The sequence below is a fragment of a genome, unplaced genomic scaffold, assembly GCF_019419815.1.
Source record: "Pyrus x bretschneideri cultivar Hongxiangsu unplaced genomic scaffold, Pyrus_bretschneideri_v1 Contig17, whole genome shotgun sequence".
NCBI classification, from domain to species: domain Eukaryota; kingdom Viridiplantae; phylum Streptophyta; class Magnoliopsida; order Rosales; family Rosaceae; genus Pyrus; species Pyrus x bretschneideri.
The window spans coordinates 6,326,203-6,343,324 of NW_025999468.1; the positions used below are offsets into that span (position 1 = coordinate 6,326,203).

Consider the following 17,122-nt stretch of genomic DNA (forward strand, 5'->3'; position numbering starts at 1 on the left):
AATCTATCTGCAAATCATTCTACCCTAACTCAAGTAACAAATATATGAATTTTTATCATACATATAAGTAAGATATGAAACTTAACTAAAAGGTAGAAGAAAACATAATATATATACAAGCAAGACACATGAATCTTACTTGATTATAAAAAAGAATCTATCATATAGGTAGATAAATATAATTAACCTGTGATATAGGTTGATTATAAAAATAAAAAATAAAATCTATAAATGGGGTTTAAAACGGGATAAAGAACAAGAAATAACATAAATAAATAAATAATCAAAGAGATAATTAGGAAGAAATTTGATTTTTATAATAAATCTTATCATTTAAGAGATAATTATTGATAATAAAATAATAAGATTTAAGGAATTGGATTTATTTTAATAAATTGGACTATTTCTACTATTGACTCAAAAAATTGGACCTATATCAAGTTTCCCCATCTTAATGGTAATTAGTTGTGAGACTCATCTTCATATTGAACTTCAACTATATGAATTGTCTATTTTGTAAGTCTCAATGCATAGATTATTCTTGTTAAAATTCAATTCAATCCGAAATCATTTCCTTATTTAATTGTTAAGATAAAGTTTCAATGTTTTCTGAGAGCCCTCAAATGGTGAAACAATCTGAAATGCCAAAAATGTCCTCACATCATATATATATATATATATATATATATAATGAGAGCCCTAAAATGATGAAACATTCCGAAATGCCAAAAATGTCCTCACTTCATATTCCGAAATGCCAAAAATATCCTCATTTCATACGCATGACCAATGCATAACTGCCCATAAAATAGGGTCAAAAACGTAAAAATATGAAATTCCATCTCAACAATGATTTCGACCATTGGATGAAAACACCTGCACTTTAAATTAGTTTTCATCCATTAGATTAAGGGGAGTGTATTCAATTGAGAATTTGAGAGACTTTATTGGATTTATAAATCCATAGATTTTTATGGAGTTTAATTGATTTGTAGAGATTCCATATAAAATTTTGATTCAATTCCCTCGAAATCTCATGGGGAGAGGTGAGATTTGTGAATGCTTAAAATACACTACGAAATCTCTCCAATTCCCTCTAATTCCTCAACTTTATCAAATTCTTTAAAATCAATTTCTAATTGAATACACCTGGAATGTTATAAACTTCTTTAAAATACTAATCGAATATATCCGGATTTCTAAGGATTTTAATAAACTATCTTAAAATTCTAATTGAACTGAAAATCCTGATTGAATACCTCTAGATTTATTAAAAGAATTAAAATCTCTTAAAATATCAATTGAATACACTCTCCCCTAAGCATACAGTTACTGCTCCATATGAAAAAACGATAATCGATGTACAACTACTCCAAATAGAATCGAAACACTCTTGACCAGCAGTTGCAGCGGTTGCACAGAGACACTTATAGGAGTTACTGAAATTACTCATTTACCAGTTGTTGTTTCTGTTTTACTGTAGTTGGTAATGTTTTACAGTGCCAATTTCTGCATTGATATCGGTCTCTCTCCTCAATCTTTACAAAAAACCTTCAACCGCCAAAATTCTTGAGCTTTCGTCCAACCGGATATTGGCGGCTTCAGTTTCATTATCGCTGAGACCGGTGGCCCCATTGGTGTCGGGTACGGTTTATTTTTGTTTGTCTTTTTTGCCTGATTTAATGTACTGTATTATTTATTATACTGCAATTTGAATTTCTAATTTTGCAGTGATGAATTTCTTGACTTTGCAATGATGATGACGATGCTCCACTAGCTTCGAATATTGTGCTGCACGTAACACCTTTGATCATCCAAGGGCTCTCATTAGAGTTCGGGCGGGGATCCGGATTCGATATGGTTGAACACCCTATAGCCGGTTAATACTTTTGCCCACCAATCTGCTCGGTTGTGTTCGCAACCTCTGAGTTGTGATGATTCTTCATCTCTCTTACTTGAGATTCTTTGCATTTTTTGTCATTCATTTGTGAAGAAATGGGTCCTACGAAGCAAACTGGTTGGAAATCCACCAGGGTAAGGCTTCGAGGAAGGCACTTGCCACCAAGGTGTGTTTACTGTTTCGTTTGGGTTTCCAATGTCTAGAAAATTAGAAATTGATAATTGCAAGCGATTTTTGCCGAGATCAAAAAAATCAGATTATTGGATCTAAGTGGCTGTTTGTTTTAATTTTGTATAGGTTGAGCCTCACCGCCACCGCCCTGGAACCATCGTTCTTCGATAAGTTTTCAACTCAATATGGTTCAAATCCTCTGGATCCTGTTTTTAAAGTTTATATATGTATCGTGTTCTTTGAATTTCGTTATCTGAACTCCGTTCTTTGAATTTGTTGCCTGAATCGTGCCCTCATATTTGATGCGGGCGGTGACTTTGTATGGCTGGCTGGTGTGATTTGGGGTGTTTCAGTTATAATGGGATAGAGTAAATTGTAGCAAAGGTTCTTTAACTTTAACTCAATTGGAGTAATGGTCCTTCAACTAAAAATCCGTCATCATTGGTTCCTCAACTCATCAAAACGTACAGTTATAGTCCTTCAACTAAAAATTCATTACTATTGGTCTCTCACCTTTAACCCAATTGGAGCAATGGTCCCCCAACTTTAACCCAATTGTAGTAATGGTCCTTCCAACATAACTCATTTTGACAAAATTCTGACGAAGTTGACGAAAATGATCATAGCTACACGTTTTAATGAGTTGAGGGACCCCAATTGTCGCAATGGTCCTTTTAACACAACTTATTTTGACAAAATTCTAACGAAGTTGACGAAAATGACCATAGCTAGCTACACATTTTCATGAGTTGAGGGACCAATGGTAATGAATTTTCAATTAAGGGACCATTGTTACAATTTACTCTAATAGGAGACAAGGCACATTAGGTGTGGGGCGGCAAAGTCAAATGGGATTAGGATAGCAGAGTTTTTGCTAATTTATGGGATTAGAAGTCTTCCTTTATTTTTGTTTTGGTGTGATGAAACAATAATGGGTGAGTAAATTTTACTCCAGTGTAAGGTAATAACATGTGAATTTTTCTTATTAATGTTTTTCCTTTTTTTTATTTTTATTCGAAGATAACCTTTGATTTAGTTTCATGATGCTATTTCATTTTCTTCTCAGTGAAAACACATACCAAAGCAACAAAGCTATGGCGGTGGGAGTACTCGTTCTTAGAAATGTATGGATTTGTGATATGAATTAGGTGATTGAAGTTGAAGACATTAATCCATACATAATGTTTCTGTTGTCCGCCCTGCATCAAAGGTGAGGAAGGCTTTTGAAAACGCATTCATATTTTTTCATAGAAATTCCTTCATTTTGCATTGCTATTTAATCGTTTCTTTATTGTTCTCTCATACATATTGTTCTTTGCGGTGCAAAAGCTACAACACAATAAGCATTTTAATTGGAATATTTTTCTTATTTCTTTGCTCAATTTCTTCTAATAGGGATATCTATGGAATGATTATTGTTGGAAACTGAGTTGCCATGGTATTTTGTCTTCTATTAACCCATAAACGTGATACCAATGTGTTAAGGTACTTCTCCAATAAAATGTATATTCTTGCAATCTTGCTAATGAAATTAGCCATAAACGTGATACCAATGTGTTAAGGCTTCTATAAAAATCACAACTTCACAAATTAAATAATCGCAATAATGGCCATTAATTAAAAAGAAAACTAATGAAAAATCTTCAAAAAATTTAGTTTTTAACGAAAATGACAAAATAAAGATGCAAGTGAATAGTATCAGAAGTGACTTTTCAAGGTAAAAATATCTTTAACGTTAAAAGTGAACAATACCAAAAATGTTTCATTAAGATTCTCTTAATTAAAAGGTAGCCTTGCATCAAGTCATAGAAGAACTCAGAACACTTGATTACTAACAGAACTTAAAGGAAGTGCGGTTTGATGCGTACTTAATTTATTTGGCTATATTCATGGATTTTTTCCTGCATTCTTTTGAGAGCTGGAGGATGATTTTATTAGAAATACTGTTTCTTTTGTACCGTAGTTTAGTGTATCCTATTATTCTTCGTTTAAGAATTATTTCTAACACTTTACTTTCTTCATGTTTTTATTCAACTATCAGGGAACATATTGCAAGCCACTAGGGCTAGCCTAGTGGTGAGGGTATGGGTAAGGTGTGGGGTAGTCTAGGGAACATATTGGAGTAAAAGTGTTGTTGTAGGTCAATTGTCTAATTTAAAGGTACATGTATTACTACTACTCTCAACTAATATAATGATGGTTTGTTTTTTTATAGTCAGACTTCTAATTTTCTCGTTGTTTGTAGATTCGCAATGAAAACTTTAAGCATCATGTGGCGACAAATGAATGGCAACCATGGCGTTGATGTTGCATGAAACTTTAACTCATGGATGGATTTATTTATTTATTTAATTTTTAATGTTGGTAACTACAAACGTGTCTTGGAAACATATTATAAGGTTTTCTTTAGTTTTCATGGATGTATTATAAAAAATTTCCTCTTTGTTAGGTTTTCTTTCCTTTTCATTTTTTCCCCCCGCATATGTTTGTGGGATGCATTGCATGTGGATAAGAAATACTAAAAAGAAGGAAAAAAGAAAGAAGATGAGTTCTTCTTTCTTTTATCACTTAGGAGCCGTGTGAGATAAAAGTCTCGTGCATGATTTTGAATGAGAGAAAGAAGTGAGGAATCCTCTTTTCGACTCTAACTCTCCTGCTCCAGTTGTTGCTTTTATTTCTATTACTTCAAAAGTAGCTGCTTCAGCTTCAGCCACTCAAATTTTTTATATTCCTTCTTATTTCTCATCAAACGAATGACATCTTCTTCTAGAAATCCAAGCTATTCTTAGCATGATATTGGGGAATCTCATTGCTGTTACTCAAACAAGCATGAAACGTGTACTTGTGTATTCGTACATAGGTCAAATTGGATATGTAATTATTGGAATAATTGTTGGAGACTCATGGATATGCAACATAATAACTTTTATGTTGTTCTATATCTCCATGAATCTAGGAACTTTTGCTTGCATTGTATCATTTGGTCTACATACCGGAACTAATAACATTCGAGATTATGCAGGATTATACACAAAGTATCCTTTTTTGGCTCTCTCTTTAGCCCTATGTCTCTTATCCTTAGGAGGTTTTCCTCCACTTGCAGGTTTTTTTGGAAAACTTCATTTATTCTGGTGTGGATGGCAGGCATGCCTATATTTCTTGATTTCAATACGACTCCTTATGAGCGTTGTTTCTATCTACTATTATCTAAAAATAATCAAGTTATTAATGACTGAACGAAACCAAGAAATAACCCCTCATGTGCGAAATTATAGAAGATCCCCTTTAAGATCAAACAATTCCATCGAATTGAGTATGATTGTATGTGTGATAACATCTACTATACCAGGAATATCAATGAACCTGATTATTGAAATTGCTTAGGATACCTTTTTTTAGCTTCTAGAATCTATTTCTTAGTTCAGGATCCTTCTTACTAAATGGAATCAAATAATTTGTAGATCTGTTCCGCCCAAAATGGGAATGGGTTAGGGTTATGAACTTATAATCTATAATCTGATGATCAAGTCGATTCCATGATTATAAGTTCATTCCATACCGGACCAGACCAGACCGGAATAAGGTTATATACATTCTAATTATGAGAATGGGTCATTCGAGCGTATCTAAATAGGTACTATGTTTACATATGGATCCCTACATCGTTACATTCCATTTAGGATTAGGAATAGGTGTATTGGACCTGCATTTTACATATCTCTCGTTATTTGGGATGGGACCCTATTCACCTCACCTCTTTGGGCTTCTATTGAATTGAGAAATTGGTTTGATTGTCCATCTTTTTGATATAATAATATATTTTTCATTTTTTTGATATAATATATTTAAGGCATCATCTGGATAATTCAAATCAAATCAATTGGATGTCCGACTCGGGCCTATATGACATGACTTATCAATAGATATACTCTAACACTCCACCTTTGTCATATATTTCATACATCGCACTGGATAGGTATCATATTCATGGGATACGATTCACTTTCAAGATGCCTTGGTGGTGAAATGGTAGACACGCGAAACTCAAAATCTTGTGCTAAAGAGCGTGCAGCCGTGCGAGATGAAAGGGTGGGGTAGTTTAAAAATAATAAAATAAAAAAAATTAGGGAACATATTGGAGTAAAAGTGTTGTTGTAGGTAAATTGTCTAATTTAAAGGTACATGTATTACTACTGCTCTCAACTAATATAATGATGCTTTGTTTTTTTATGGTCAGACTTCTAATTTTCTCATTGTTTGTAGATTCGCAATGAAACTTGAAGCATCATGTGAAGACAAATGGGTGGCAACCATGACGTTGATGTTGCATGAAACTTTAACTCATGGATGGATTTATTTATTTAATTTTTAATGTTGGTAACTACAACATGTCTTGGAAACATATTATAAGGTTTTCTTTAGTTTTCATGGATGTATTATAAAAAAAAACTTCCTCTTTGTTAGGTTTTCTTTCCTCTTCATTTTTTTCCCCGCATATGTTTGTGAGATGCACTGCATGTGGATAAGAAATACTAAAAAAAGGAAAAAAATTGAAACCAAGAAGTTAGTTTGGTCTTAGAGAAGAATAGTTAAGCAATTCAGTATATTTGAAACGTTAGACAAAAAAACTAACAAAAACAAGAAGTTTGCTTGGTCCTCAAATTCAGAGGAAGCCAATGCGATATTCAAATATTTAAAACGTGAATAAAACAAAGAATGAAAAGGAGTTAGCTCGGCTTTGGACTTTACGTAAATGGTACATCCTAACCAGTGGCGAAGTCAAGAATTGTTGAGGGGAGGGGCAAACTTAAGAGTGCAAGGTTCAAAAAAATGGCAACAATTAAATCCTTTTATATGGTAATGTCTTTCATAATTTATCAATACAAACAAATTACAATTGTTGCCGGTGAGGTTTCATGTCATGAAAACGTCGCATAATAGATCATTATCAATAAAAATAAATACATCTTTATCTATGTAAACTCAGTGACCTCAATTTGTTGGGAACTACCTAGAATACTTGAAGAAAGAATATCAGGAATATTCAAAGTAGAACTATTCAAAACATTCAAAAGAGGATTAGTCGAAATATTCGAAGGAGGACTAGCCAAAATATTCAAAGGAGAACTGGCCGGAATATTTGAAGAATGATTTAAGCATTGTTTCATATTACCGTTTTATTGTGTCACTGTATAATAAGAAAAAAAGAGTCTTAGACTCTTAACCCTAGAGTAAAATATAATATATGACAACTAACTAATTAAACCAACAATTCAATTAATCAATACCATTAATCATAGGGAATTGTTATTGCTGGCACTCCAAACTTTCTAAAATTAGAAAGAAAAATATATTTATGAGGAGTGTAGAATGAGATTTTTGAAATGTTAATAACAGTTTCCTAATCATATAAGCTATACAATAAACCAAAATTCAATTCAATTAATTAATATCAATAATCAATAATTATGATTCTATATTAATTATTTATATTAATTAGTTTTCAAAAGGGAATGGAGTGACTTAATGGCGTGAAGGCAGTGGTAACGGGGGAACCAATGGTCCCCACTTTAATTTATTTTTTAATCACCTAAATGAAACAGCACCATTTGGTTATGAATATTCTAAACAAAACAAAAAAAAAAAAAAAATTTAAAACACTACTGCAGCAGCAGGAAGTAGGAACCCAGAAACCAAACAGCAGGCTGAGCAGCCATAACTTCCGACGGGACCAGAAGGGCTACTTCAATGAAAAACCACCACCGCAATTAAAACGCGTAGTGCCAATAATTAAAAAAAGTCTCTCGCAAGGGAGAGTGGAAGAATATATGTAAAATAAAATATTATTTTACGCAAAGTGAAAACAAAAAATTGACAAATATTTATATCGATCGTGCATGACAATGAAGAAGTCTTTCTTAACAATTACAAAGAAAAGCAACTAAGGAAAACACATCTTTGGAGGTGTTATATATGCGCCTGTGACTAGAAAATGTCTCTCGCACGTTGAAGGTGTCTATTAAAAAATGGGTTAAACTATGGATGTTGGCCTCTCACAAATTCGTTGGAAAAATGAGTGTTAGTCATTCAAAATCAAAAACTTTGAATGGGCAAATATGAAAACAACTAAACCAACACATTTTTAGGAACGTATAGCGTCCGTGATGAAAAAAATATCTCTCGTTTGTGCATGAACGCGTATGAAGAGGCTAGTATATATTTAAGTCTTCGTAGTTAACGTGTGAGGTAGTGGGATCGGATACGTTAAAAGTAAAATAAGAAATAATTGTTTATAAACATATAACAGTCTATCGGGGGATGTGGGAGGTCTTCTTGTTGACAAATTCAAGATCTGATCCCAAGGTTTCTCTTGTTTTTTAGGATTTCGTCCGGGCGATCGTGTTGCACAGAGGAAGATGATGTCAATATTTTAAATTGGTTTTTCAATTAAAAAGTATCAATTTGGATCTAGTTTTAATTGCAACTATATAATAGTGCCCCAAAATACAGTGTTTAGGGATCGATCACGAGTTCTTGATCGTCAATTTTGATGATCCTGTTAACAGGCAGATTTTTTTTTCTCGGAGATGTGAGAGATTTATGATAAATTACATCGCAGGTCGGTTATAATAATTTTGTATTAAATTCATCATAATATTTCATGCTAATTAGGCCTGGTACTAAGTATCAGCTAACGAGCATTTTAATATGTTACATAAAACGTCTCATGCTAATTAAATAAGCTCGGGGTCGTCTTCATAAAAGTTCGTTCATGGCTAAATTTTGTAGTTATAAAATAATTCACTATATATTGTCGCCACTTAGTTTGTATGTGAGATGTCTTATATTTGATTCTCGCTAAAAATGAATTTAAACTATATTATTGCTAGCCAATTGTGAGGAATCTCCTCCCCTTTTATAGATAATATTGTTTGTTTAAAAAAAATACTATATATTGTCTTCTTCATAAAAGATATTTACAATAAATATATTAAGTTCTCCGCATTTTCTGTTTAGCCATCACAGATTGTTAGGTGTCATTCATGGCATATGGAAACTCTGAAAATTAGTAATCACTAATCTTTATTAAAGGGAGAATTGAAAGATAGTTTCAATCCACATACAATCGATTAGTAAGAGTTTTAATTGTCTACTGCCTCGCTATTAGAACCTAATGGATCATACACTGTGTAAAGTAAAAATTGAAAAATACAATGAAGTTAAGTAAGTACAATTAAATGGTTTAATTGTTTATAACTAGGATTAGTTAAAAACAAACGAATAAGTTCGTATTAGACTTTGAATTAGTTTTGTCCTCATTTAGGGTTTTTGTTAGGAGGAACTGGAAGATGAAAGAAAATTCTTGCATGCATGAATGCATAACAATTGGGGTTGTAGAAGTTGTATGTATTATGTCCACGCGTGCACGGCCAGAACGGCGTTATTATATTCAAACTGTGTGTGTGTGTGTGTCTTAGGCTGCTGCCTAAGTATTAGGGTTAACGGCTTTCCAAGTCCATATATAGGTTATATCTGTACCTTTTTTTCGTTCTGTTGCAACTGCACTACTATTGCAGCTCATTTAAGTATTGTGTAGGCGGATTATTAAAATAAGATAATATAAAATTGAATGTGTGAATAGTATGATGGTTACTAAAGGAAAGTTGAAATGTTTCTGTAAGTCTTTTTGACTTCCAAAAGAGTATATTGGCTAGCTAGTAGATGGCTTTGCTCTGGATTTAATATAACATGCCACGAAGAAAGCCAACTAACCTAGTATTTTTGTTTTCTTTTTAAGAGAGCAAATTACGATGTTAATTATATTCATAAAAAGAAAGCAATTTTTCTTCAAACGGTATGTAACATTGGGTGATGCTGAAAATGAATGGATGAAATTGAAAATAAAATATCTAACAGTTGTTTAAAATAAAAAACTAAAACACCCATAATACTAAGTGCCACGTAGTAACTAAGCCGAAGCGGGCGGACAAAAGAAAGAGTATAGTTGGGACTTAGATGGGGAAGGACTGAATCGGCATTGCGCCATGATGAGCGCCTTTCCATTTTTATATGCGTGGGGTGTCCAAGTCAGTGGTAGTATTAAAATGTAATGTGATTCCATTAGTCTTTGATAAATGGAGCTTAATTAATCAAGGGCCCAATTAAAGTCAAAGCTTAGATGGGTCCTTGTTCGTCTAATAATACGTCGTTGAGACGGAAGATTTGACTTCGGTGTCAAAAAAGGAGCATCAAAACAGAAGGATAGAGAGAGGGGAAGAGATTCTGCAACTTTGTCTTACCTCAATGGGGAATGGAGACAAGGAGAAAGACTTGGATGTTGATCTCTCACTCAAAATTGATGCCAAAGAAGAAAACCAAGAAGAAGGTGTAGGCGGCGAGGAAGAAAAAGAAGAAGAAGATGCTTATCGCGTCAACGATGGCGTTGAAGCAGCAGCAGCAGAAGAAAAGGAGGATGAGCAAGGACCAGGAGTGCAGAATAAGAGGCGAAAAACAACAGAAACCGGGGCCGGTGAAGTGGAATACGATGATGACTCAGTAGTCGAAACATCGGTGCAGGAGAATAATATGAAGACGGATCAGGAGGTACTGGTAGAATTATACATACAGCAAACCTATATGAGATGCATTAGAAAAGTTTTGTAGTTCTATATTTTTTTGGTAAATTAGAAGTTTTAGTTTAATTGTGATAATTTATTAACCAATTAATTAACTAAATTACTGTCATATGTGTTGTTTTACTAGTTAAGCGTTTTACAAATGGAGATGAGCCGTATGAAAGAAGAAAACAAGGCTTTGAGGAAGGTCGTAGAGCAAACCATGAAAGATTATTATGATCTTCAAATGAAATTTACGGTTCTCCATCAAAGTAGCCAAAACAAGGTACTTAATTAGTTTAATCCAATTTTAATTTTGTTATTAACATCCTCCTCTCTTTTTTTTCCTTTTAATTAGATGAATAATTACAGTTTCTTTTTTATTGCTCGAGTTGCGTGTTTTGTATTTCCACAAGAAATAATATTAATGAATTAGAGTTTTGTTAATTAATCATATCTTAATTTCGTTAATTTAGGATCCTCAAACCTTTCTATCACTTGCTGGTAACGATCCCAACGCAGTTCAAGGACCCAGGAAGATTACCAAGATGTCAGATATTCGCCATAGGTCTCCACTGTCACCGAAACGTGATGATGAGAGTCAACTAGGGTTGTCACTGAGGCTGACCAGCTCTGCTACTACTGCCAGTCAATTAAGGGGAAGAGAAGAAGAAGAAGATCATGATGATAAAGAAGAGATCAATAACAAGGAAGGATTGACGAGGACTACTAGTCTTACATCATCGTCAGTGCAACTGCAAAACAAGTTACAGCGGCCGGAATTGGCCGGAACTACAAGCCACGGTGGCTCCCAACCCAATCGAAAAGCTAGGGTTTCGGTTAGATCAAGATGTGAATCGGCCGCAGTGAGCACTACGTTCCATTTGCAACTACTACTAATTAAGCACTACTCAATTTCTTAAGATAACTTCTGTGCATATTACGTTCAGTTTAACTTCATGCATACAATATAGACTATATAGTAAGTAAGAGTATCTATTAATCGCTAATGTTTTAAGCTATATTTCAGATAAATGATGGGTGCAGTTGGAGGAAATATGGGCAGAAAATCTCAAAAGGAAACCCTTGCCCACGAGCCTATTATCGTTGCACAGTAGTCGCGGGATGCCCTGTCAGAAAACAGGTATATATATAGGGGAAATTCTACATTATCATATAAAAGCAAAGGTGCTGGTAGGATGTTATGCACGAACATTGTTCGATTAAGGGGTATCGATGTCATTTATTTTAAAGGGTTTGTAGGCTAATCTATATACGTTGATGTTTTGGATGGCATATGTTGTAGGTCCAAAGATGCCAAGAGGACATGTCCATACTTATAACAACTTATGAAGGAACACACAACCATCCTCTTCCAGTTGGTGCGACGGCCATGGGTGCAACAGCCATGGCTTCAACAGCTGCTGCTGCAGCTTCCTTCATGTTACTAGATTCAAGTAATCTTCATTTAGCAGATGGCACACCCTCTACTTACACCCAAGCATCCCTCCCTTACCATCATATGATGAACATGAACCCTTCATCTCATCCCTCGTCAAACTTGCGAAGCTTCGATCCTCATGACCCTTCCAAAGGACTTGTTCTTGACCTCACAAACAACTTCTATGACACCATGGGTGGCAGCTCGTCATCTGTACCTCCAGGTTTTAGTACTAATTGGTTGATGAACAGCACTAGCAGCAGATCTGCAAATTACCCTAGCAGTACTAGTCTCACCAACCGTCCTTTGGCTAACGGCAGTAGATCAACCAGAGTGGCGCTAGGGGACGATCAGAAAGGTAACTGGAGATCAGGGGAAGAAAATATGTCCATGGCTGAAAATGTAAGTGCCATTGCTTCAGATCCCAAATTTAGGGTTGCTGTTGCAGCTGCTATCACATCCCTTATTAACAAAGACAATCATACAACAACTAGTCATCCTGCGCCGAATGCTATTGCCCCAAGAGATCATGGAGACAACAACGGTAGTTCATCTACTAGCAACCTTCGGGCTATTGATGAATATTATCTCTCATCCAACGGTAAGCTCATTCGCAAAAACACCTCAGAATAATCCTCTTCTTAATGTTTTTCCTTTTTTTTTTGTTTTTTTTGTTCTTTTAAATTGTACGTAATATTCTTAATTAATAATCCATTTGTGCAAGATTACCAAAAAAAAAAAATCCATTTGTGCAAAGGGAAATTTATGGGTAATCACATAAAATATTATGTGCCATTATCTTTCTCCATTTGGTTCCATTTACTTAGGAATATATACTATGTAATGGATTATTGTAAATGCAATTATTATTCATCATCTTTAAAGCACCCATATGAATAAACTTGATGAACAGTTGATCATGCATATGTGCATGAATAATGTTACACTTATCACATTTTTCATATTACATTTGTATTGTCTTTTTATTAGAGATAGGGCTCATCTACAAATGTAGGTCTCATCTCTATTTGAGAGGTGATACAAATGTAGGTCTCACTTGTCCAAAGTTAGTCTCACGACGTGTATGATATTTGGCAATGACCTTAAGGATAGGTCGACATACACAAGATCAATAATCTCTTGATCCATAGCGATTGCACATGTCCAATTTAGTAGAATCCGATTAAAGATAGCTTTTCCCTTGTTTTTGAAGTTAGAAACCTTAGGGGCGAGGGAATCGCGCCTCTGAATTTATATTGTTTGTTGCGAAAAAAGTCCTTTTAATTTGTTCATTTTACTGTATTTTTGGTTTGCAAACCTTTATTTGAATGTCTTCCTTCCTATTCTCTTGGTTGTCTATTACGTACGTACCTATTACGCTGATACAATGATCACGTCTGCTGCTCAGAGCCTTCGAGACATTGCTGTAATGTATTGCACTGATATCGAAGACGTTCCACATTTTGAATCACGGTATGAGGTACGTTCTAATTGCCCAGTCCCAGTTTTTCTCTACTTTTTCATAGACAAGCAGCTTATTTTTTATAACGGTGATTTTGTCATCACTCCAAAATTCTATTGGTTTTGGGAGGACGTAGATGGATTCATTGCATTGGCAAACCTCGTTTACTAGTTGGCAAGCAATGCGACTTAACAGTTAGTTCGTTTTCAAACTTTTGTTAGATAAGCCAATAGAAAGAGAACAATATTAAGCAAGCATATTTTATGCTCTTAGTTTGTGAGGAAATTCGGCTTCGAATTTGTAGAAATTAACTTGGGGGTTGGAAAGAGGAAGGGAAGAGGATTCTAGAGGTAGAATTTAACGGTCGTTGGTGACGGGGGACGGTGGCGCTGTTGCATGAGAGAGAAGAGGAAGAGAGAGGATACCGAAGGGAGGAGAGAGAGAATGAAGGTGGGAGGGAGGAGAGAGAGAATAAAGAAATAAAGAAACTTAAAAAATATCTAAAGAGATAAAACAAAAGAATAAAAAAAAAGATTTGTATAGACAAGTTTGGCACTGATGCACAAACTCCAACCCATCTATTTGAAATTGTCACGGAAGAGGAAGGTAAAAAATTGCCAAAATTCCAATTGTTAATCATATTTCTATAAGCCACACCGATTGTCAGTGGCCCTATTTCAAAGTCCACTGATAATAAACTTCGGTGAATATAGAGTTAAGAAAGGCACGAATCTTCATTAGTGTGTAAAGAAGGGTGTCCTACAGCCCTTTTTCTAGTAGTGTTAATATTGTTCTCTTTCTTTCTATCAGATTATCTAACAAAAGTTTGGAAACGAACTAACTATTAAGCAACATTGCTTGCCAACTGGTACACAAGGTTAACCAAAGGCAATGAATCCATCTACGTCCTACCAAAACCAATAGAATTTTGGAGTGACGACAAAATCACTATTGATACAAGTAAGCTGCTTGTCTTGGAAAAAGTAGAGAAAAACTGGGACCTGGTGATTAGAACGCATCTCATACAGTGATTCAAAATGTGAAATGTCTGTCATCAGTAAGATAAATGAACAAATAAATAAATATAAAATCTAGTGTGGGTTTCAAGTTGCCACCTCCGTACAAGTACAAGTCTCGAACCCAACGCGGCCAAATCGGACGATGACCAGACGCTCCTTCTCCGCGAGGACAACCTGCTCCACCCCCCGTCCCAACCTCAGTCCTGGAATGTTGTTCTGCAGCTCCGACATTGTCTTTCAAACGGTCCTAAAGGCCCTCACCTCCCTCTAGGGTTTTCGGCCGTGACAGTCGTTATCCCAATATGCACTGGCTCATTCATTGCTCGGATCCAGTGGATACAACACCTAGCAGATTCGGACAAGTCCATCCCCTAATTCCGGTTTGTTGTGTGTGTTGTAGATTGGGACAACGCCTAGCAGATTGGGACAAGTCCGTACCCTAATTCGGATTTGTTTAGTGTATGCATTGTAGATACTTGGTCGTGAATTTGAATGAATGAGGAGTTGGTGGAATGACTCTGTAACTGACTTATGTTGAATTTGGTGACTTTGCGATCTAGATTATTTCCAAATATGACGTTCACAAGCCTTGTTTTGAATAACAAAACGGTCTAAGATGTAATCATCGAACAATAGTGAGTTCGCACGAACACCAATTCCGGTTTTTCTAGCGTATGCACTGTAGAAGTTTCTAGCATCCGCTTCACAAGTGAACTCCATACCCTCTTCTTACTCACTCCAAATTAATGGAGGACAAGGTTTCTCAAGCCGTAAATAGCGTACCAAATGCCACAAGCAAACAATTAGTATAAAATTATTTGGCGGGAGAGGTAGAGCTGAAGTTCCCAATGAAGATTGAGAGGAAGCCTCACCTCCACCTTTCCCGCCATAATCCTCCACCAAATTTGTCTTTGATGGTAGTCTTGCTTTGATAACCAAAAATGTCATAAGAGCTGAAATGGTGTTCCAGTTCTGGGTCGATCCATTTAAAATGGAAACGGGACAAGCTGGGCTAGGTGTTGCAAATCTGACCACTGGAACCGGATGGGTCCTTCTTACTTTTTTTTTTTTTTTTTCTAGTTTTGACTGCCTCCCAGACTCGCCATTTTCCAGATCTTCAACTCGGTTTCCTACATTAAGATCCACATTTGCTTGCCGCGCCGTTTCCAAATCTGGTACAAAACCATAAAACCAATTCACCATGAAAATTCTATTTTCTCAGTAGCCAAACAGAAAACAAGAAGGGACGACCATCGATGGTGACCATTGGAGCTTCGAACTCGACGCCGATGGTAAAATCATGCACAGGTTGGAACCTCTTATCCTTGAATTGCAACAGCAAGCAAGATTTTCTGACACCTACAAATCCAAACCAAAAACCCAATTGTTTTAAAAACTCAATTCTCAAACCAACCAAACAAAAAAAAAAATCAAGAAAAATCAGAAGGCTGTGGATTTGAGGAATTGAGACATGTGTCGCCAATGATGATGTACTTGAAGAAGTAGTCGTAAGACTCCATCCTCAAATCGCTTCAAGACCTCGTCTTGGCCAAGCCCGACCCGATCTAGTCCTGCTCAGAATTCGCCCGCCCAGATCCTCTGCTTGTTCCACCGCATCCGAAACCTCTCGATCGAGATCCCTTTGGACGATCTTCGGTTCGGGAGGGAACGAAAACCGGTGAAGTTGCGCAGATCGGAGACAGAGGCATCGAGATAGAAAGAGAGAGACTGGGGAGAAAGATCGAGAAGGAAGAGGTTGAGAATCGACAGATCCGAAAGGAGTGAGAAATCGGAGACAGAGGCTTCGGGGGAGAGAAATAGACTAAGGGAGAGAGAGATCGAGAGGGAGGAGACCGAGGAGAAAATAGTCTTCGAGAAAGTGTGAAACACTGTGGTAGAGGTCGCGGTGGAGTGTGGGTGTGGATGTGGTGTGTTTGCTCCGGGAATGAGAGTTGCAGAGATGGAGGAGAAAAAACAAGGAGAGGAATGAGGGAGAAGGTTTGAGAGATTGGGGAAGGGGGAAACACGGGGAAGTGGGGTGTGTGTGTGTGTTTGTTCTCGAAGATGAAAGTGCATCGAGATAAGAGAGATGGAGACAAGGAGACAATGTTCTCGAAAGTGAGAACTGTCATAGGGAGGAACAAAAGGAAGTGGGATGTTACATGAACAAGTTGGTCTAGGTACCCTTTTTTTTTTTTCTACTTATAGACCCGGCCCACCCCTAAAATTCCAAAGCCTCGCCCTTGTTTCTCTTTTTAAAAATTAGGAAGCAGCCCGTACCCACCTCGAACCTTGATTATCTACCTCGACCCACAATTCCTATACCCGTTTGCCCACCCATATACACATCTAGGGGATGTCTTCAATTGAGAGATGTTTTTTTCTTTTAAGGAAATGATAGTAAGATCGAGACAAGCAAGTCCGTGGGCAGTTCCGTTAGCTTGGCGGTAAACGTGGATAAAAGAAGCTCCAGTGACTGATGGAAGCAAAGCCTTAATATCCTCTATAATTTAT

General features: G+C 36.0%; 1 protein-coding gene, 1 long non-coding RNA gene and 1 pseudogene across 2 annotated transcripts; 2 read left to right on the forward strand and 1 right to left on the reverse strand.

The window, feature by feature from the left end:
• The first annotated feature begins 1,995 nt into the window (after positions 1–1,995).
• Positions 1,996–5,470, forward strand: LOC125476044 (annotated as a pseudogene).
• Positions 5,471–10,289: 4,819 nt separating this feature from the next.
• LOC125476065 (probable WRKY transcription factor 9) lies at positions 10,290–13,014 on the forward strand. Its single transcript, XM_048581796.1, has 5 exons — positions 10,290–10,675; positions 10,835–10,972; positions 11,163–11,552; positions 11,717–11,830; positions 11,993–13,014. Exons 1-5 carry the CDS (start codon positions 10,376–10,378, stop codon positions 12,758–12,760), a joined length of 1,710 nt encoding a protein of 569 aa, XP_048437753.1. The 5' UTR covers positions 10,290–10,375; the 3' UTR covers positions 12,761–13,014.
• Positions 13,015–14,573: 1,559 nt separating this feature from the next.
• LOC125476076 lies at positions 14,574–16,689 on the reverse strand. Its single transcript, XR_007257426.1, has 2 exons — positions 16,103–16,689; positions 14,574–15,967 (listed from the first exon to the last, which is right to left on the reverse strand). It is a non-coding gene; the product is annotated as an uncharacterized LOC125476076 (long non-coding RNA).
• Positions 16,690–17,122: the final 433 nt, after the last annotated feature.

What these genes read in the sequence shown, in the direction of transcription:
- LOC125476065 (XM_048581796.1), top strand. Translation starts at nt 10,376, where the DNA reads ATGGGGAATGGAGACAAGGAGAAAGACTTGGATGTTGATCTCTCACTC. An exon ending in ATCAAAGTAGCCAAAACAAG is followed by an intron (nt 10,973 to 11,162) that starts GTACTTAATTAG and finishes TCGTTAATTTAG; the next exon opens with GATCCTCAAACCTTTCTATC. An exon ending in CAAGATGTGAATCGGCCGCA is followed by an intron (nt 11,553 to 11,716) that starts GTGAGCACTACG and finishes GCTATATTTCAG; the next exon opens with ATAAATGATGGGTGCAGTTG.